This window comes from Lacerta agilis, chromosome 14 (assembly GCF_009819535.1).
Source record: "Lacerta agilis isolate rLacAgi1 chromosome 14, rLacAgi1.pri, whole genome shotgun sequence".
NCBI classification, from domain to species: domain Eukaryota; kingdom Metazoa; phylum Chordata; class Lepidosauria; order Squamata; family Lacertidae; genus Lacerta; species Lacerta agilis.
In genome coordinates, this window is record NC_046325.1 from 39,983,044 (window position 1) to 40,004,899 (window position 21,856).

General features: G+C 49.1%; 1 protein-coding gene across 4 annotated transcripts in view; it reads right to left on the reverse strand.

The window, feature by feature from the left end:
• Positions 1–21,856, reverse strand: part of LOC117059464 (transcription initiation factor TFIID subunit 1) — a 43,634-nt gene that overhangs the window by 3,521 nt on the left and 18,257 nt on the right. For 2 of the 4 annotated variants that reach the window (XM_033171229.1, XM_033171225.1), the window contains 20 exons: positions 20,418–20,498; positions 20,115–20,264; positions 19,037–19,156; positions 18,782–18,957; positions 17,305–17,546; positions 16,119–16,332; positions 15,333–15,498; positions 13,728–13,939; positions 11,648–11,756; positions 11,070–11,168; positions 10,397–10,574; positions 9,474–9,541; positions 9,101–9,223; positions 7,710–7,802; positions 6,299–6,383; positions 5,267–5,334; positions 5,052–5,168; positions 1,734–1,859; positions 461–559; positions 59–206 (listed from right to left, as the gene is read on the reverse strand). In XM_033171229.1, the coding sequence (XP_033027120.1) occupies positions 59–206; positions 461–559; positions 1,734–1,859; positions 5,052–5,168; positions 5,267–5,334; positions 6,299–6,383; positions 7,710–7,802; positions 9,101–9,223; positions 9,474–9,541; positions 10,397–10,574; positions 11,070–11,168; positions 11,648–11,756; positions 13,728–13,939; positions 15,333–15,498; positions 16,119–16,332; positions 17,305–17,546; positions 18,782–18,957; positions 19,037–19,156; positions 20,115–20,264; positions 20,418–20,498 (2,674 nt within the window). Of the gene's footprint in view, positions 1–58; positions 207–460; positions 560–1,733; positions 1,860–5,051; positions 5,169–5,266; positions 5,335–6,298; positions 6,384–7,709; positions 7,803–9,100; positions 9,224–9,473; positions 9,542–10,396; positions 10,575–11,069; positions 11,169–11,647; positions 11,757–13,727; positions 13,940–15,332; positions 15,499–16,118; positions 16,333–17,304; positions 17,547–18,781; positions 18,958–19,036; positions 19,160–20,114; positions 20,265–20,417; positions 20,499–21,856 lie in introns of all 4 variants that reach the window. The other 2 variants (XM_033171227.1, XM_033171228.1) reach the window with 2 other exon arrangements.

Genomic DNA, 21,856 nt, shown 5'->3' on the forward strand with positions numbered 1-21,856 from the left:
AGAGAGAAATGGACCCATCACCTGACTTGGCCCTGCTGTGTAACGAGGGACAACTTACACATGAAAGGGTTGTCGCCTTCCTCGTCGCTGCCGTCGTCATCCTCTCCGTCGGACATGAGCAAGTCCTCGTAAAGAACGCTGGCCTGAGGCTGCTGCGCCGAGCCTTCTTCCTCGTCGGCCAGGTCTCCATCTCCATCTTCCACTTCCTGTCAGGGCAGAACAGCCAGCGGTAAGAGAGAGAGAGAGACGAGAAGGCAGCTGCCGGCGCGTGCCGAGTGTGGCATCTCTCTACCCGCGGACGTCCCTCACCGGCAAGACCTAAAGAACAACGATGGGCCTGGCTTGCATTTCCAGCCACTGCTACCGACGTCCCTCGGAAGGGGCCCTGAGCTGCCGCAGCTTCTGCCGCAAGGGCAGAAGTTCAACCCACAAAACTAGGGATGGGATCAAAGATACTCACTGGGGCTGGAGTCTTAGGTTTCCCATCCTCATCCTCATCAAACCCTTCAATATCTACGTCAGAGTCTTCCTCGCCCAGCCTACCTCGGCCCTGCCGCATCTGAGTGGGGAACAGAGACAACACGGTTGAGGAAGGGTACAGGCACTCTGAAGCAGGCCGCAGCGGAGGGGGGAAGACCCGCCCGGGACATGCGGCACTTCCTGCCCGTTCCTAAGCTCTTACTTCTGAAATGCCTTCCTATGCTCCCCCCACGGCTTCGCACCTCCAGGACATCAAGCCAAGTCACAAAGCCTAAAAGCGCAAAAGGTCTCTTAAGATGCTGGCGAACAGCATTTCCTTTCCTCCAGTTCCACTGCCCTCTCTCTCCCCGAGAGCAGACAGCCAGCTTCCTGCAATGGCAGAAACCCCATTTCGCAGGGCAACCTGGGTTCAAAACCCACAGCTGCAAACTGATACCCTGCTTCTGCCATTCCGGCACATCCTCTGGTAAATGGGTGAAGACAGTTCTGTCGCAGCCCTGTACTTTTCTGCAACGTATCCTTCGTGTTTACACAGCCCCTTGCCCTTTTCTTTCCCCTCCTGCTACAAATCACGCCACATTTAGGCCCAACGCATAAAAAAACCTGCACGAAATGTATTTATCCCAAGTTAAACGGCCCACAGCATGCGTCCCACCCCTTATCTCCAATAAATGCCTCTTCCCCCATTTGTCTATAATAACAGGCATCGTGCGATCAGAACCTCCACCATATAAATCCTCCTCCAGATTTGTGGCATGCCGAGTTCTCATGCTCCACTAAAACCCAGAGGAGGACTGGCTACCTGGTATTGCTGTAGCATATTGGTGCTCAGCCCAGAAGGGCTGTTGGTTTTATGAACTGCTTTGACACAGTTTCCTTTTGAAAAGGGTAAGGGCTAAACCGTGGCCCTTCTACACCATGTGAACCATTCATTGGCTTTTATTTTCTCCCCTCTCTGTCTATTCATAAAATAAGAAAGAACACAAAGCCTTTTCCCAAGGTGTCTTGGAGCTAATGGGCTTCCTCCTCCACAAGTCCCAGCTGTTCTGGTTTTACTGAAAATCTATACAACAAAGCCTCCTCCCACAGCTCTGTCCCCATTTCTTTGACCAGGAATTAACAGTGCCAAATTATATCCTTCTTGCTGAAAACTTTTCGTGCAGCTTCTGCCACAGGGAAAGCTATACCCCCTCTCTCTCCCCTGCCTTTCCCAATAGATATTTTTGCCCTCTCTGCTTCCAGACTTTTCTGACCTGTATTCCCTGCTTCTCAGGGGTGGTTGTGGGAATATCCAAAGCAGACAGAATGCTCTCATCTTGGTAGACCGAGGCATCGTGGGACATGCTGAGAGAAGTGTTGGTGTCATACAGATCTGGCGGCTGGAGTACGTTTGAAAAGGAGAAATCAGAATTTCTTAGCAGTTTGGTAATGGCTCCTGCCCTCCTTTACTGACTGTGGTTCTCTCTATAGTAACTGGCTGGAGATTTCATCCCTTTCTCACGGGGAAAAAACCCAGAAGCAATAGAGAAACGGGTAACATTCCAATATGCAACATCCACAGGGGAAGCGTCCAAAGGTCCAGCAGGGGGCGAAATAGGAGCCTACTGCTATGGAAGCAGGTATTGTGAGATTGTATGCTATCTGGTTTCAGATACAAAAAGCTTATATGGAGTTCAGTAGAAGGAACTCCATATAATTGAATTTCTCATCAGTGTTTGGCTGGTGATACACCATGATGTTGAAAGCCTAATATCGCCCAGCCCTCCTCTGCAACTAAGACCAGCTGGAGTGGACACAGTGGTCTTGTACAGCGTTTCTCGACCTAGGATCTCCAGTTGTTTTTGGACTACAGTTCCCTCTATCCCTTGTTAGCAAGACCAGTGGTCAGGGATGATGGGAATTGAATTATGGTGCTGGAGGAGACTCTTGAGAGTCCCATGGACTGCAAGAAGATCAAACCTATCCATTCTCAAGGATATCGGCCCTGAGTGCTCACTAGAAGGACAGATCCTGAAGTTGAGGCTCCAGTACTTTGGCCACCTCATGAGAAGAGAAGACTCCCTAGAAAAGACCCTGATGTTGGGAAAGATGGAGGGCACAAGGAGAAGGGGATGACAAAGGATGAGATGGTTGGACAGTGTTCTCGAAGCGACTGGCATGAGTTTGGCCAAACTGCGGGAGGCAGTGGAGGATAGGGGTGCCTGGCGTGCTCTGGTCCATGGGGTCACGAAGAGTCGGACACGACTGAACAACAACAACAGAAGGAAACAGACAGCAACAACCCTAGTCAGGAGGAAAAGGGGGTAGAATAGAGAGCACAAAAGGAGGATGGGGCAATGGACTCAACCTGCAATGCACTGCTTGTCTGTAGGTCCATCCAACACCCAATTTGGCCATGCTGCAAGGAAGCAGGACCACCGCTAGGCCATTGCAAATTAGAGCAAGTGCCTCTATTGCGCTTGGCCAAGATACAGAAATGGACCTTGTACAAGGGTGCTTGGGAGTTCGGTACCAGCTCCTGCAAGCACAATGTTTAGTTGAACCCAGCCCATGAAATCCAGCCACCTTCAAAGTCTCATCAGGACAACACCAGAAGCTGACTTACAATAGTAGGTCAGAATATCGGTCCATCTAGACAAGTGTTTCCCAACCTTGGGTGTCCAGCTGTTATCAGACTACAATTCCCATCATCCCTGACCACTGGTCTTGCTAACAAGGGATGGAGGGAACTGTAGTCCAAAAACAACTGGAGATCCTAGGTCGGGAAACGCTGTGCAAGACCACTGTGTCCACTCCAGCTGGTCTTAGTTGCAGAGTAGGACTGGGCAATATTAGGCTTTCAACATCATGGTGTATCACCAGCCAAACATTGATGTTGAGAAAAGCTGTGTTGGCCCCAGTCCTTCAGGCGCTGAGTGAAACTGTTGCAGCTTTCACTGCAGAAGCTCAGGCTCTTTCACCCCAGTGCCTTGCAGGTTGGGGCCAATGCAGCAGGCAGAGGCCCGCTGCTCAGCTGGGGAGGAGGAAGAAGAGTTTGGATTTGATATCCCACTTTATCACTACCCGAAGGAGTCTCAAAGCAGCTAACATTCTCCTTTCCCTTCCTCCCCCCACAACACACACTCTGTGAGGTGAGTGGGGCTGAGAGACTTCAGAGAAGTGTGACTAGACCAAGGTAACCCAGCAGCTGCCTGTGGAGGAGCGGAGACGCAAACCCGGTTCCCCAGATTACGAGTCTACCGCTCTTAACCACTACACCACACTGGCTCTCGAGGAGACTCCTGCCCGACAGCTGAGCCAGACCACTCCCCAAGATGGAGGGAGCTCTTTCACTGGCAAGAGGAAGCGGGCAGGTAAACAACCTCCTCCTTGGAGAAAGAAGCCGCTTGCCTGCCCCCCCCCCCCAAGCTGAGGGAGCCCAAATCCTTCTGCTTGCACAGCTGAGGGAGCGGGAGCAGTTTAATGGTGCCCCCCCCCCGGCCGATGGCTCTTGCGAACCGGTGGCAGCTCCGTAAAACTGCTTGGCTGAGGCGGGGGCAGCTGCGCTCTCCTCAGCCAAACAGTTTAAAGACGCGAAGCAAGAAACAAGCTGTACAGTGGTACCTCGGGTTACAGACGCTTCAGGTTACAGACTCCGCTAACCCAGAAATAACGCTTCAGGTTAAGAACTTTGCTTCCGGATAAGAACAGAAATCATGCTCTGGCGGCGCAGCAGCAGCGGGAGGCCCCATTAGCTAAAGTGGTGCTTCAGGTTAAGAACAGTTTCAAGAACGGACCTCTGGAACGAATTAAGTACGTAACCAGAGGTACCACTGTATTGGCGCCTTGTTTCTCCCTCTCCACTGGCACGAGGGACTGACAGCAGCGGTTTCACTCAGTGGCATATTGCTGGTGAAACCGCTGTGGCTCCCGAGTCCCTCTGCCTCCAGCGCCTGGCTGCAGTTTGTTTCTCCCTTGGCACGCTCAGCGCTAGAGGGACTCGGGAGCGGTGGCGGTTTCACTAGCGATATACCGCTGAGTGAAACCACCATCGTGGTTAGTCCTTCATACCGGCCCTGGGCAATACAGTGGTACCTCGGTTTAAGAACAGTCCTGTTTAAGAACAATCCGGTTTACGAACTCTGCAAAACCGGAAATAGCGTCCCAAGTTTGAGAACTTTACCTCGGTCTAAGAACGGAACCTGAACGGTGGAAGGGCACCGGCGGGGATGCCAGGGATTGAACAATGTGAAAGGGATAGCAGCTCACTAGCATGCTTTGCATGCCACCAGTTCCAGATTCACTCTCTGGCATCTCCAGTTTAAAAAAGGAGCAGGTGATAGGAGAAACTCCTCCCTGCCTAAGCTGCTGGAGAGAACTGGTCTAGCTGATCAACAGTCTCTCCGAAAGGCTCCTTCCCAACCAGATGCCTCCCGGTACTACTAGGCCAAGTCCGTGGCTCAGAAATCTAATAAAACAAACACTTTCCACAAGCGTGCGCGATCTTCTGCTGCAGCCTCACCCCATGCTAGGGCCGCAGCATTTGAGAGCAGAAGGGGGTCCTGGGTAAAAGCTTTGGTGGGGAGCCTCACCTGGGGAGTGTAGGGCCCAGGGGTCATCGGGTCAAGGCTTTCCAGATCTGCTTCCTCTAAGGCTGCTTCTTTGGCAGTGCAGATATCCCTCTCGAGCTGGGTCAGGTGCTCGTCATACTGAAGGAGGAAACAGAGAGAGAGAGAGAGAAGCGTTTGCCGAAGCCGTCGAGAATTCAAAGCGGCCCTTGGCAGGCTCAGCTTGCTGGGCCACTTACCTCTGCCAGCGTCTGGTAGCAGATGTTCACAATCTCTTGAGCTGTTTTTGTGTACTGGCTGTCAGGCCCTGAAATGGGAAAACAAAAACAAAGGAACAAACCACATCTCCTTAGTGCTGGCCCTCTGATACCCGAGCCCAGGAGAAAGCCACTAGTTTCATTTCAAGGAAGCAGAGATCCAGGCAAGTACTCCTTTTGCGACACGCACCCAGAGCTTTCCAAAGCTTTGCCAGTGTGCAACTGTGGCAACTGAGAACGGTATCTTTCAAGGACTCTTTCCTGGGAAGCTGCTTCTCTCAGCCAGCCAAAATTTACAAGATCTCCTTGAGCTCTGGCCCTGTAGGACACCTGAATCTGCCCTGCCCCCGCAGCACACTTAAATAGCCCTTGAGATTTAAGTAAAACCATTCCCCTCTTCCAGGGGCAGCTAATGTTTCTTGGCTTTCTTGCTAATCCTCCGGGGACGGTTTGCCTGTAGTGGATGTGGGCTTTTGCACACTCTTGCACACACACCAGGCATGCAGCTGCTCCCAACAGCTGGCTGGAAAGTGTCACCCCCCCTTCCCATGCATCAAATTATCAATCTGATTTGGGGGTGGGGGGGTGGGGAGAGTAAATTGCATCCCCACCAGGGCACTGGGCTGAGTGGAGGGAGTTAAAAGTTTTCCACCTCCCCAGCTTTTGCTACTGTCACCAAAATTGGTGGGATCTTGGAGGACAGAAAAATACATTGCTTTTGGGGGGAAGACAGATCAGAGCCCTGAGGCTTTGGATTAAGTTATCCCTTCTCTGTCCTGTTTGTGCCTACTCACAGAGTAGGACTGGGCTGCAGGAGCTAAAGAAGCGTAACAGGAAAGCGCCCAGAAGGAAGAAGCAACTTTCATCAAGGGAGCCGGCCATGTTTTAGGAAAAGGGGCTTATTCATGTCTTCATGAGCAGATGTGGAGTCAAGGCTCAGCTCTCGCCCTGAAAACTCCACAAACATGAGTCAACGGGCTACAGATGCGGCACAGAGCTAACTGGGTCGCTCACCGTTGTATCTGATGCTGTTGGCAAGGATCAGGTTCACGTCATCCAGAAAGACTTCTCGGTTCTGGTATTTGTGTTTGGAAATATTCTAGAATGAACAGAGAGGAGGCAAGGCGGGAGTGTAGAACTTTAAGTAGAGTCCGTGTGAAGTCTCTGATTTTGGCCTGCAAAATGTCCTTTACCCCTCCAGGCCAACTAGGGGCCACTTCTTTCCTCACACCCCATTGTAGGATCTCAGCATTCTGGGGATCCTTTCAAATGTGAAGCTGCTGCTCCCCATCACGCCCCCGCTCAACAGGACCCAAGCCAGAGTTATCCAAACAAACAAACCCGTGTGTTGCAAAATAGGACATATAATATATATATTATATCAATTCGAAAAAAACATTGGTTAATGAAGAAATTACACATCTTTCTACTTAAGAGTAGCAAGTTGGACATCAGAATTGGACATTTGCCGTGGACATTGGCACCGTGACTTATTCAAGGACTTCCAGAGACTTCAGTTTGATAGTTTTGATGTTTTGCGTTATTCCATAAAGTTTTCTATACTGTAATTGTTTCTGGCCATCGTGTCGTTTTTGATTTTGCAGTGTTAGCCAAAGGCAGCACATGCCTCTGGGTTATTTATTTCCTCTCATGACTTTTTGGCCCCCAAATCAGCAGCTGGTGGCTGAGGCTAAGGAAACGGAATTTCAGTGGTACCTTGGTACTCAAACAACCTGCAACCCAAACACTGCAAACCCGGAAGTGTTCCGGTTTGCGAACTTTCTTCGGAAGCAGAATGTGCTCCGTTTTGAGTGTTACGCTTCCATTTTGAGTGCCACACTTCCGTTTTGAGTGTTACACTGGGGTCTGTCTGTTTTTGTTATTTATTCTGCGTTCTTGTTTTTGCGGCTCTTTTGTTTTTGTGGCTGTGTGGAACCCAGTTCAGCTACTGACTGATTGATTGGTTGATTGTGTGACTGCAATACATTGATTATTGCTTTCATTTTATGGATCAATGATCTAATTAGATAGTAAAATTCATGTTGAATTGCTGTTTTAGGGGTTGTTTTTAAAAGTCTGGAACGGATTAATCCATTTTGCATTACTTTCTATGGGAAAGTGTGCCTTGGTTTTGGAACGCTTTGGTTTTGGAACGGACTTCCAGAACGGATTAAGTTTGAGAACCAAGCTACCACTGTACTTCGCCCTCAGCCCATATAATATTTCCATATTGAGTTTCTATTCTCGGTACTTTATCTAAGATTTAAAATACAGCCAGCCAGCCATCCCGGGCCTTTGCTTCACTGCTAAGGGTTTGTTTACCTTTTTTGACAAAACTTATCTGGTGCTCAGTCGCAAGAGAACCTCTAAGCGGTTTAAAAAAGGCAGTTTTGAGAAGCTGCCAACATAAAAGCACAGTACGCACCTTCCGGATTGTCTCTAGGTCCATCGGGCTGACAATAACTTTGTAATAATCTGGCACAAATTTCTTGTTTACGGGATGGTGGAAGGGCCAAGACTGCAAGAGGACAAGAGAGGTGATGAGCAAGTCACTCTTGCAGAGTGAACTGCGTCCAGTTCAGGAAACCCGCAATTTACGCGGGATCTGTGTTACAGGAATCATGCCCAAAGCCAAAATCACATACAGTCGAAACACATTGGATGCAATGGTGAGTAGGACTACCCAAGCCCTTTTTCCTGAATGCCCACCCACTTTTGTTTTCTGGGTTTTTTAATTGCCAAGCGCATAAAGTCAAATGCACAGAAATTACATGGGCTGAAGCTGTGGGCTTCATGCATCTTCAGGAAGCACTGAAAGGCTTTTGCAGAACACCTAGCTAGCTGAAGCTAAAGGAAACGTTCCGTTTCCTGCACCTGCCAGCAAATCCCAAATCCTGTGGTGGTTTGCTTGCAGTCTGCTACACCATTTTAGCCAAACCCAAGTAAATACAGGGGTAAGAATACTCCAGACTTCTTTGGCTTAGAGAAAAAGGCAAGTAAGAAGTGGTGCGATAGAAATTTATATATAAAAAAGGGAAATAAAATTTTGCACGGCGTGTGGATAGAAATGTGGATAGAAAAAGGGTTTTCTCCCTCTCTCATAGCTCTAGAACTCAAGGGCACTGAGGGAAGCTGAATATTGGAAGAAGAGGAGGAGTTTGGATTTGATATCCCGCTTTATCACTGCCCAAAGGAGTCTCAAAGTGGCTATTTCCCTTCCTCCCCCACAACAAACACTCTGTGAGGTGAGTGGGGCTGAGAGACTTCAGAGAAGTGTGACTAGCCCAAGGTCACCAGCAGCTGCATGTGGAGGAGCAGAGACACGAACCCGGTTCACCAGATTACAAGTCCATGGCTCCTAACCACTACACCACACTGGCAAAAGGTAAAGGACCCCTGGACGGTTAAGTCCAGTCAAAAGCAACTATGGGGTTGCGGCGCTCATCTCGCTTTCAGGCCGAGGGAGCCGGCGTTTGTCCACAGACAGCTTTCTGGGTCACGTGGCCAGCAGGACTAAACCGCTTCTGGCACAACGGGACACCGTGACGGAAACCAGAATGCCCGGAAACGCCATTGGATGAAAGTACTTCTACAGGAAGCATATAGTTAAACTGGAACTTTCTCCCACGGGAGTCAGAGATGGCCAACAGGCCTTTAAAAAGAATTAGACAATTTCATAGAGGAGAGGGCTATCGATGGCCGCTAGCCAGGATGGCTATGATCTGCCTTCCAGAGTTGGAGGCACCAATGCTTCCGAACGCCAGTTGCTGGAAACCACAGAAGGGGACCACCACAATATTCCAGGGGCAGACCTACATCAGGAACAGCCATCATCTTCTGGGTGACAATGTTGTCCAGAATAAAGGAGAAGGCCACTTGGTCGTCATCATCCAGTAGGGGGTTAATTGCTTTTTCCAAACGAGCCAGTTTATCTTCCTTCTGAAAGGGCACAAAGGTACAGAAATGCGCACAGATTCACAGCAACTCCTTTATAACACACACACTCCAAAAATTCGGCTGTGCACTAGAAAGGAGCACAGCTCACTGGCAGAGTTCAATCCTTGGCATTTCCAGTAGAACCAGGAATGCCTCCTCCCTGAAACCCTGGAGAGTGGCTTTCACTGTGAGCAGTCCTGAGTTTGTTGCAAAGCCACAAGCAATCCCTCCCTCCCTCCACACCCTGACTTGCCTCTTTTAATTTTTGGTCACAGAGGTCCAGCATCGCCTGAGAGATCTGGGTCAAAGAGTGCTTTGGGCCTGCAAACACACAACAGAAACATTTGTTGTGGGGTGCCGCTGTTGCGAGCTGCCTTGAGAACCTTGCTAGGTTGAAAGGAGAATCACAAGTTTAAGATTCCATATGGCTAGGTTAGTCGCATTCCCCAGTGGCACAGAGAGCCAACTCAGACTCATCGAGAGTCTCAGGGAGCAAACTCTCCCCTTTCGCAACCAGCTGGTGTCCCCCAGGTGTTTTGGAACCGCAGCTCCCATCAGCCCAAGCCAATAAGGTCTGGGACTGATGGGAGTTGTAGTCCAAAAGATCTGGGAGGGCATGAGATTGGCAAAGGCTGCCCTTTGGTGGGATGGAGACTGAGAAGCAGCAGACAAAGCAAGCTGCTGGGAGATCACAGCACCAGAGAGAAGGAGCAGGTATCACAGCTCTTCCTTAGTAGTCCAGAAGGACTAGTTCAGTTCTAACTGGAAGTCACCCGAGGCAAGGTAGGTGCTGGTCCTGCTGATAAAATGGACAAGGAGAGGAAAGGGAATCAGCCACACCGAGAGAAGAGGAAAATCAGGAAACTGCAGGAAGAAAATATGCTGGCAAGCTACAAATATGTAAGGCTGTCAGTCAAGGAAATAGCTGGACACCTAATGAAGATAGGACAAGCACTGTAAAGCTGGTGAGCATCAGAAGGCATTTCCTTGGTACAGGCAGCCTTACAAGTGAATACTTAAAAGCCACCCTTCGCCTCCTCAGAAAGAGCACCAGGTCACTGCCCCAGTTGCCATGACTAGTATTTTAAGGCTGGGACACTTCATGCAAGGAGCTCAGGAGAAGAGAAATGTTTATTTCATTAAAAAGAAAAGAAAAGAAAACCAATTAACCATCACCATTGTATGTGGCACTGTTCTTCACGATCAGCTCCACCTGCTCCCGGAATTCTTCGCGGGATGGGTAAAGGCGTTTGCGGACGTTTTCGCGCAGGGTCTGCAGGTCCATTGGCTTAGTGATGATCTTGTAATAATCTTTGACGACCTTCCCGTTAACAGGCTGGTGGAAGGGATATGTCTGGGAGAAGCAGAGGAAAACCGGAAAGGAAGGTGAGCTTCCCTTTTGCATACCGCTTTCCCTTAAGGTATCAGGGCTGGGTACAGCAACATACAAGTATTAAAAGCGTTGCTTGCCAGGCAGAGGGCAGAAAACAGCCTGCCTGCCCCCCAAAAAGCTACCAGATCCATTCCAGGCAAATAGCCTCCCTTTGAGAAATGTTTTACACATTTCACCTTCGAGGGGGTTCTTGGTTTGTTTTTCTTACGTATTTTGTGTTCTCATTTTCTACTTTTGTGTTGTGAACCACCCTACAACCTTTGGATAAAGGACACCCTGTAGAAAATCTCTTACAAAATCCTGTACAAAATCTCATAAACCAGGTTTTCTGTTGTTCACATACAACCAAGGAGCTAGTCCTCCTGATATCTGGGAAGCAAAGAGCCGCCTTGCCTCTGCACGTAACACACAACCAGAAGAGGCCAAAATCAAACCCCGCAGGGAAAGAGGTCTTACATTGGGAAGATCTCGCATCTCATTGATAATGCTTTCCAGGATAGAGGACAGGGTCACCATGGGGTCGGTGCGCCGCCGGTGGATGGATTTGTGAGGCCGCTGAAAGAGACAGAAGCGACACGTTAAAGACCCTTCCAAGGTTTGCACAAAGATCTTGACAAAGAGCATCACCAAGCACTCAGCTGGTCTCTGCTCTTTAGGGCAGTGTTTTTCAACCACTGTTCCGCGGCACACTAGTGTGCCGCGAGATGTTGCCTGGTGTGCCGTGGGAAAAATTGTTTATTTGATTCCTATTCAAGAGAATTACTTTATATATAGTCAATATAGGCACAGAGTTAAATTTTTTAACATTTTCTAATGGTGGTGTGCCTCGTGATTTTTTTCATGAAACAAGTGTGCCTTTGCCCAAAAAAGGTTGAAAAACACTGCTTTAGGGGAGGGATTGCCCTCTAGCTGCAGCCAGCTTGCAGCCTACTGGCCCTCTGACCGAGGCTTGAAGTAAGTCCTTGTCACTGCAACTGTCTCCCAGACGGACCGTGGGCAGGGGGAAGGAGCACGAAAGTCAGGGAAGGGCTCACGTTCAAGTAGTCGCAATGAACCGTGGTCCCGACGCGCCGTTTCTTCTTCGGTGGAAGCTGCTGTTTCGGGAACTTCAGCACTAAAGACTTCCTGCGAACTTCATCCGCGCTGCAAGGAGAGAGGAGAGACACACGAACTGTAGCTTGCACCCCCCCTCTTCCTTTGGTGCATCTAGCCGCCACTCTGGGAGGGAATGAGTCAAGCACAAAGAGCACAGCAAGAAGCCCGTTTACTCTTTCAGTGGGTCTAGTCTGGGGTCAAAGGAGCTGTAAGTTGAAGAGCTGTAACCCCACCACGGGTCAGCTCACAAAGCAGCCTGCTGCTGTATCCTTAAGGTGCTACCAATTCTATTTTGTGCGTCAGTCAGTTGCTGCTCCTGCTGCTATTAGTAATTGATGTTTAGTGACTTCCTATGAGCTGTTGCGTGGTTATTTTTAAAGGATTATGTTATTTTATGGGTGTTGTAAGGACGTTCAGTGGTTGCTCATGAGAAATCAGCCAAACGCAGAGCAAAAGTTCAAACGTCCATCTCATCCCTCCGCAGAGTTCAGGAATGAACCCTTCCGGTTCTTTGTCCAGCAAAAGAGGCGTGGGATCCTGAACCCCCGCCTCCCCCTTCCACATCCTTCCTGTCTGCGAACTCGGAGCGTGGGAAACTGTCCCTGTTCCCCGCTTCCCCCTTGGTGCTCAGGCTCTGCGATCTCTTCACAGCCCCTGCGCCGACTTCCTGCCTCTAACTCCCCCTCCCCACTGGAGGAATGGTCGCTTCCTGCTGAGGAGGGGGATGACGAACTGGTGAACAAAGGGGGTGGGGTTCCCTGTACTGCAGGCTCTCCCGGGATGCTACCTGTCGTGGGGAGGGGGGTTTCCTGACAGGTGTTTTGGATTCTTTTTATTTTACCTTGATGGTTAACTGCCTTGCACCCTGTGCAATGGGTGGTATGTGAGCTATCTCTTCAATTATCCAATGGCCTTCTCTTTTTGGGAACAGCCTTGCCAAACAGACCCATGAGGCATCTTCGCTGCTGATCCTTGGGCAACGGCATTTCTTTTCTGCAACGCTCCTGCCTGGCGGGTCACACCATTTCATGGTTTCACCGTTTACGGATTCGTTGCTGAGCGAAAGGTTTGAGCTAGATGATCTACAAGACCTCTTCCGACTAAGTACTACTTGGAGCAGATCCACAAAAATTAACGAGCCTAAGTTAGGCATATTCATTCTTTGGGTCTGCTCTCACTTATGATTAACACAGGAGACACAACCCTGTTATTCTGTTTTGGGTGGTTACCTGCGAGCCCAAAAGGGTGCCATAAAGGAGCAGGGAAGAAGCAGAACGGGGAAATCCCCACTTACTGCAAAGGAACCCCAGGGTAAGTGGCTTCCACAGGGGAGCCGCAGAAGGAATGTGACCGGTCAAGGGAGATGTGGACTCAAAAAGGTTAAAAACCACTGGCATAGGGGCAAGTTTTTCTCCTTCTCTGATAACACTAGAAATTGTGGCCATTCAATGAAGCTGAAGGTTGGAAAAATTGGCACTTATTCCTGCAATGCATAGTTAAACTATGGAACTTGCTCCCACAGGAAGAGGAGGAGGAGGAGGAGGAGGAGGAGGAGGAGTCTGGATTTGATATCCCGAAGGGAGTCTCAAAGCAGCTAACATTCTCCTTTCCCTTCCTCCCCCACAACAAACACTCTGTGAGCTGAGTGAGGCTGAGAGACTTCAGAGAAGTGTGACTAGCCCAAGGTCACCCAGCAGCTGCAAGTGGAGCAGCGGGGACGCGAACCCGGTTCCCCAGATTACAAGTCTACCGCTCTTAACCACTACACCACACTGGCTCTCCAGACCCGTCAATGGCTACCAACCGCAATGGTTATTGACCTGCCCCCACGGTCAGAGCCAATGATGCTTCTGAATGCCAGTTGCTAAAGATCAGAGGAGGGGAGAGGTGCTCTTGCGCTTGGGGGCTTCCCACAGACATTTGGGTCCCCACTGTGAGATTAGGATGCTGGACTAGATGGGCCATGGCCCTGATCCAGCAGACTCGCCTATCCGTGAGATGATGCCGAGCGCCTCTCACCTCTCGATGAGCTGCTTCCCCAAGACGATCTTGGTCCCCTCCACTTTGATCAGCTCCTCGTTATCGTTGGGGATGACGGTCTTCTCCAGCTCCTCCTCCTGCTCCTCCGTCATGGCGACGGGGTTGGAGGGCGGAGCGTTGGTTTGGTAGTAGAGGGGGCAGAATTTGTTGGTCCGCATGTGGCCAATGGCACCGCAAGCGCCACACTTTAACTGCAAGCAAAAGCAAAGGAGTGAAGGCTTGGCCCCAGAAGCAAAAAAAAAAGGGGGGGTAGTTCTCAAGGGACACAGGCAAGGCTTTCATCAACTGCAGCACCAGCGCCAGCAACACAAAAGCAGCTTAAAGCTAAACTGTGTACATACTAAGTTGCATAGCTGCAGAATCCAGATTTAGCGGGAGGAAATCCCAGATAGGTAGCCATGTAGCTAAAAAAATTAAAGAGTCTCGTGGCACGCTTAAAGACTAACAAATTTATTATGCTGTAATCTTTCGTGGATTCAAGCTCACCCTGTCAGTGGCATGGAGTTCTTAGCTGGAAGGTAGATAAAGGAGAGACTTTTAAGGTGGGAGCTGAATGGCAAAGGAGATGCAAAAAAATAGTCTGTGATAAGAGTTGAAACTTATTAAAATTTCTGCTTTCTAACTGCAAACTTTCACCTAATGCTTCTGACAATGGGGGTTTGAGCCCACAAAATTTTATGCCTTAATAAAATGTGTTAGTCTTTAAGGTGCCACAGTAATTTTTTTTTTTAGCTGCATGGCTGGGATTTTTTTTTTAATTGGATTCTGCAGCTATGCAATTTAAATGCAGCAGTCTCTCAACAGCAACTGAATTAAGCTGGGCTACATGTTTCCTTCTTTGTCCATGGAGTTTTCTTGGCAGGGATACTGGAGTGGCTTGCCAGTTTCCTCCTCCAGGTGGATCACATTTGGTCCAAACTCTCCACCTGTCCATCTATGACCATAAAGAAGGCTGATCGCAGAAGAATTGATGCTTTTGAATTATGGTGCTGGAGGAGACTCTTGAGAGTCCCATGGACTGCAAGAAGATCAAACCTATCCATTCTTAAAGAAATCAGCCCTGAGTGCTCACTAGAAGGACAGATCCTGAAGTTGAGGCTCCAGTACTTTGGCCACCTCATGAGAAGAGAAGACTCCCTAGAAAAGACCCTGATGTTGGGAAAGATGGAGGGCACAAGGAGAAGGGGATGACAGAGGATGAGATGGTTGGACAGTGTTCTCGAAGCTACTAACATGAGTTTGGCCAAACTGCGAGAGGCAGTGAAGGATAGGCGTGCCTGGCGTGCTCTGGTCCATGGGGTCACGAAGAGTCGGACATGACTGAACGACTGAACAACAACAACAACATGTATCCTTCCTTGCAGAACTTATTCTGCTTCTACTAGATATTGAGGAAAGAACAAGAACAGGATAGCACCCCCAAGCACCACCTGCTAAGGCCCACACTCTGGTTTCTGAGATGCTGCCACACATGCTTGCTTATTTTTCTTTCACAAACACAACAGCTGGACTATTACTTTAAAATTTAAAGACCACAAGAGAAGGAGCCGGAGGCAGCCCAAGTTTTCGAGAGAGACAGCTTACCTTAAGGTCTGTCCTCTCCTTCATCTTCTTGGGCTTCTTCTCAGGAGGACCCTTCAACTTCTCCTTCTCTTGGTTTCGTTTGAGCCGCCGCAGCTGCTCCTGGATCCGGCGTCTCTCTTTCCGCATCTCCTCCCGGTGCTGCTCATCAAAGAGGGCAAACTTCCGACTGGAAACACAAAGGCCTTTGGTCAACACAGTGGGGGAGGGAATCTGATGTTGCGGGACTCAAACTCCCATCATCCCAGACAATTGGCTCTGCTGGCAAGCCGTGATGGGAGCTGTGTATAGCCAGCAACTTCCAGATGACCACAGGTTTCCCTGGCCTAACGGTAGGGCCGGCCACTAAGCAAGAAAGCACACAGATAAACAAAAACTAGGCATATGGCTTTTCAGATGTTGCTGGATTACAGCTCCCATCATCCTTGACCACTGCCTATGCCAGCTAACGCTGATGGGATTTGGAATCCAACAACATCTGATGGGGCCACAGGTTCCTCACCTCTGGACTACAGTGTTGGCAACTGCCCGATTTAATTCACTCTGCCTGACTCCTTGTGCTGGTTCCATATTTTCTGATTTGCTATATCCCGCCCATGTGTATTTTAAAATATTTTTTTCCCACGTAGAAAAAGGCACAAAGGCAGGATGCAACATTTTTTTAAAAGGAACAAATATAAACGCACTGCACATTTTCTGGCCCCTCGCCGCTCTCCTTTGGCAAGGAGATTCCCACCCTACCAACATGTTGCTCCCAAGAGGAAAGCAGCGTCTCTGGAATGGCCTTACATGAACTCGTCGTCCTTGGTTGTCCGTATCCTGCTGTAGGCATCGATGACCGCGGGCTTGCGGACCGTCTCGCACCTCACGTACTCCTTCCCGTCCTCGTCGCGGAAAGTGCGGTAGATTTTCAAGCGGCGGCCCGTGGCGGAGGAGTTCAGGCTGGTCACAGAAGCCGTGTCGTCGTCTTTGTGAGACCCTCCCAGGCTGCCAGGGGTGGAGGCTGCAAGAAAAAACACATGCTGCGTTGCCGAGGGAAACAGACAAGGCGGTGAGCTCTCCATGCGGAAACCGAAATGCCTAGTGTCCCCAATATCCAAGGGGAAGGGGCAAAGGCAGGCCTTGGGACTGGACGTTCAGGAGAGAGCACACAGGAACCGCCACCCCCCCCCCATTAAACCATGCACCTTTTAAGCAATGTGCACCCCAGGAGAGCACCTTCAGCAAGCCTTCGTGCCCACTTCTGTTCCCACTTTCCAAGTTCCCTTTCTCTGTAAGCCTTAAATGCCCAAAGACCTAAATGATCCTTAGACACTGACCACCATCTGAAGAAGCCCTCTGGACTATCCCAGTGTTATATGGCATTTGTTAAGTTTCTCTGTGTACACCCACATGCACAAGAGAGACAGAGGGCTATATACAGGTGAAACTCGAAAAATTAGAATATCGTGGAAAGGTTCATTCCTTTCGGTAATTCAACTTAAAATGTGAAACTAATATATGAGATAGACTCATGATGACATGCAAAGTGAGATATGTCAAGCCTTTGCTTGTTATTATTGCGATGATTATGGCGTACAGCTGATGAGAACCCCACATTAACAATTTCAACTTTGGGGTTTTCATCAGCTGCACGCCATAATCATCACAATTATAACAAGCAAAGGCTTGACATATCTCGCTTTGCATGTCATGAGTCTATCTCATAAACTCCAGTGGCTAATGAAAACAATTGCTTACATAAATGGACTTTCCCACGATATTCTAATTTTTCGAGTTTCACCTGTATAGCTATAGCTATATCTGGACCACAACTCCCATCATCACTGACCATTGGGCCATACTGGCAGAGAATGCTGGGAGTTAAGAGTCCAAGAACACCAGGAATGCCACAGTTGCTGCTGCATTAAGACTATAGCTGGATACCAGAGCTGCCCCCTATTTGGGGACCTCCCTGCCCCTGCCAGGCACTCACAGAGCCCCTTCTTGTCCTTCCTGTCTTTCTTGCCCCTCTCCTTCTCGTTGACGCTGTCCTCCCCCATCAACATCCTCTGCAGTTCCTTCCGCTCCTGCTCTTCCCTCTCCCGCGACAGCTGGGAGCTGGTCTTCTTGTTCTGGAGCATGTTCTCAATGTTCTTCCCCATCTCCTCAAAGTCGCTGTCCTCGGCAGAGCTGCTGTCGGTGTCCGTGGATAAGATCTCCGTAGACTCCAGGACCCTGAAGCAGAAAACCACCACCGGGGTCAACCTCTGTGGGTTTGTAGCATGTAAGGCGCTGGGCCGCAAACAGGAGGGCGGAAACACAAGACATCGCAGCGGCTTTCAAGCAGTCATAACCACAGAGCCCTGGCGACTCTCCTACACACACTAGGACACCGAAAGCTGCCTAAAGCATAGTCAGGACAGACACTGGCACCCTATTTGCAAAAATCAACAATTCCAAAATACAGACGCGCCTTCGCTTTTGCAAGACTGAATATACTGCCTTCGGCTGTGCTTGAGGGTCGATTTCAAAAAATCCCACTGGAAAAACAGTTATGTCCATGTGGACATGGCAGTACTGAGTCAGTGGCTCATGTGCTTCTGGTCTGCACTCTTCATAAAGATTTGTGGAGTGAGATTGTTACCCCTCTATTATTGTCCATGCTGGGTCCCTCAACCATTGCTACTGGGTCCTTTGTTTTAGCAGACCAAGAAAGGACTCCTCTGCTCAGCGCCTGAGGGCCCCAGTCCTGCCACTCACTCCCTGGCCTAGGGTGGGGCCTGGCGGGCTCCGTAAAGGACTGCTGCTGGACAGAGAGGGCTCCATTTTTTTAAAAAAATGCTGTTATATTTTACCTATGTCATTTTAAACTGACATTAATGCTGTATCCTTAGATTTAGATTTTTATTTATGTGGAAATTGTTTTCCATTTGGTTGTGTATTTTTTTAAATGTGGTTTATTTATTGTTTATGACTTTTGTAATTAAGTAAATCTTGTCATGTTGTAAGCCACCTTGAGCATTGTTTTTAACTGTGGAAAGGCGGCATACAAATAAAATGATGATGATGATGATGATCAGGCATCAGCAAAAACTGCAAGGATTTTAGCGGGGCCAATTAGAATAAGATCTATTATTGGTGTGCATGCACACGAAAGCTCATACCAAGAACAAACTTAGTTGGTCTCTAAGGTGCTACTGGAAGGATTTTTTTATTATTATTATTATTATTTTACTATGGCAGACCAACACGGCTACCTACCTGTAACTGGATCTATTATTGGATCATTGATGTAAACCTCCAAAATGTATAGTTAGGTTTTTACCTCTATCTTCAGTACATTTTATTTTACCGCTATGGCTAGTGGCTGGTGCAAATAAAGGCTCTTCTGGTTCATAGTCAGGACACTGGGCGGGGGAAAGCGTATCAGAAAAGGTCACATGCCCTTGGCACAGGCCAAAGAAACTCACTTGTTCTGCAGGTCAAAGATGCGCTGGCACTCCTCCTTGTACCTCTCCTGGTGCTCCGCCACGGAAAAGCGAGACCCGCGGGCAAATTTGCTCATTGGGGTTTCGCCCGAGCGAGCCTGCTCCGTGGACATGGTGCGCACGACGTCAATCACCTCCCAGCGGGAGAGCTTCTTGATCTGCGGAGAGAGGTTGGCTGAGTGGAAGAGGCTGCCAAGGGGAGGCTCCGAGCACAAGCCTGAGACGGCGCCTACTCACCTCCTCCTCGGGAACGCCAAACTTGCGCAGGAGCTGCTTGGCGTTTTTGAGCGACAGGCGCCGCAGGTCCGCGTCCGTCCCGGTCACCGTCTTCTTCACCGGCTGGGGCTCCTTGTCGTCCTGCTTGAAGGAGAAGGAGAGCAGGACTCTTTCTGCCAGAGTCCTATCCAGTTACCCTCCCGCTTCCCAGGCCTGGGGCAAAGAGGTTGGGGAAGGAAACGTGCTTCAGGCCTAGCCGCCTCCCTAACCTTATCCAACCCCTAACTACCTCAGGGGGCAGAACAGGAAAGCTCATCACCTTCTCCCTTCCTCACCGGCAAATAAGAGGAGGAAGCAACAAAAGGAGGAGGTTCCTAAGCAACTGCCTCACAACCATGGGCCCTTGCTTAAAATTTAAATTTAAAATTTTCTTAATAAAATTATATGTGTGTGTGTGTGTGTGTGTATGTATATGTATGTATGTATGTATATGTATGTATATAAAACATTTTATTAAGAAAATTTTAAATCCATACAAATTATCAAACAATAATATCCAATACATTTCCCCCCCTCCCACCCCCCCCCAGGACTTCCCCCAGCTCCCTTAACTGTTTTTGTTAATTCAATATTGCTTCTGCATATTGTACAATTTAAAATATTATTCTCCTGTTATTCAAAATCCTAATCTGCTAATAAAATTTGTGTGTGTTTATTCAAATCCTGCCAATGAATCTAAGTCTCTTCGTTGTTTCTTCAAATAATTTATGTAAAATTCCCATTCTTCCTGAAAGTCCCGATTGCCCTTTTCACGCAATTTATTTGTTAGTTTTGCCAGTTCCGCGTAGCTCATCCATTTTTCTTGCCATTCTTCCTTTGTTGGTATTTCTTCCTTTTTCCGTCCTTGTGCTAGCAAAACTCTCGCTGCCGTTGTACCATACATAAGTAAGTTCTTTATTTTCTTTGGTATGTCTTGTCCTATAATCCCTAACAGAAAAGCTTCCGGCTTTTTTTTACAAAAGTCATTTTAAACGTTTTTTCCCCCAGTTCATTATAAATCATAAATCCACACTTTTTCTAACCTGGCCCTTCCACTTACTTTCTGTTGTGTTGGCTTGTTTGGGATCTTCACGTAGGAGAAGCCTTCTCCACATCCCGTAGGGTCTGCCACTCCCGTCACTTCCAAGAGACATTTCCCCTTCATGGCTGCAATGAAGGCCCGTGTGGTGTTCCAGGGAGCTGTGCGGACCTGAGAGGAAGAGAGGGGGGGAAGCCATGTCACTCCAGGCCTGGGCAGCCGAGGCCGTGAGAAGAGATTATCTCCACCTGAGAACATTTACCACTTCCCCAGTGGCCTAGCACCCGCGGGCCCCTATTGCACCCTGGATACTGCCAGCTGTACCTCATCATCTATCTTCATCTGGAAGTCCTCCTCGTTTTCTTCTTCTGGGGCAAAGAAGGATTTCTCTCCATAACCTGCGTCCTGAGGAAAGAGAGGGTTAGGAAGCAATTTTCTGAGTCACGTGGGACACCCCCATATGCCAGGTGAATGTCAGGAGCTGGAGTCAAGCGTAGGTCAGCAATTTTAAAAAACAAAAACCACGCTGTCTGTGCAGTTAACTCAAAGAAACCAAAACAGCGCAGGCCTAGTGGTCCCAGTAAGGCTGGATCTAGGCACGTCAAATAAGCGATTTGGTTAAATGCGTTGTAGGGCCATACAGGGAAATCCGGGAGGGAAAGATGGGCTCCACAGCGCCACCTGGTGTCACCGTGTTATATCGCATATACAATGCACATAGAACGCTATTCCTTTGCCAATCTAGCAGAGTCCCAGGTCTTAATCCAACGAGGCAGTCGCGAGGACTTAAACGTCCCTGCCTTCCCACCACTCTCTAAGGCTCCTCCTCTCCAGGGTCTTTCCCAAACTGCTTCTGCATACAACCGATTTCAGCTCTGTTCTTTTCATTTCTCTGCATGTTTTGGAAACCTGGGGGGAGAGGAACTGGTTGCAGCAGGAGGGGAGACTCCCTGGCTTCTTCAGCAGCTTGCCTCTACTTTGCTTCTTGCCCCCTTCCTCAACAACCTGCTCTGACCTGCTCTCTGTCCCACCTTGTTCCTTCTCACTAAACTCGGTTGCCTCTTCAAGTTTCCAACACCTCCTCCTCCCTGACCACTCATTGTCGCCCCACCACCATTCCCCTGGTTCTGAGCCTTCTTTCCCTTGGGGGCTCACAAATTAGTGCCCCCCCTTGCATCTAGTCAGTCCACGACACTCCAGGGCGGACAGCTGATGGCACAGGATCATCTACTCCCTTGGGCTAGTCTACTTGCTAACAAGAAATTTATTTACCGTATTGGCCTGAATATAAGCCACACCTTTTTTTCCAAATTCCGATCTTGAAAAGTTAAAGCGCAGCTTATATTTGCAACCTTACGCTACCGGCAAAGTGGCGCGACTCCCACCCCCCTGGAAGCGGCCCAGGAGCGCAAGGCAACAGCGCCCAGCCCACCCACCCGCCTCCCCCAAGCTGCCAAATTTTAAAGGTCTGGCTTATTTACGGGTGCAGCTTATATTCGGGCCAATAGGTATTATTTATTTAGGATGCATTTAAGGTTTATTTGTTTAAAGGTAAAGGAACCCCTGACCGTTAGGTCCAGTCGCGGACGACTCTGGGATTGCGGCGCTCATCTCGCTTTACTGGCCGAGGGAGCCAGCGTACAGCTTCCGGGTCATTTGTTTACTTACTGCATTTATATCCCACTTTTTTCCTCCAAGGAGCTCACAACAGCCCTGTGAGGTAGGATAGGCTGAGAAGCAGTGACCGGCCCAAGGTCACCTAG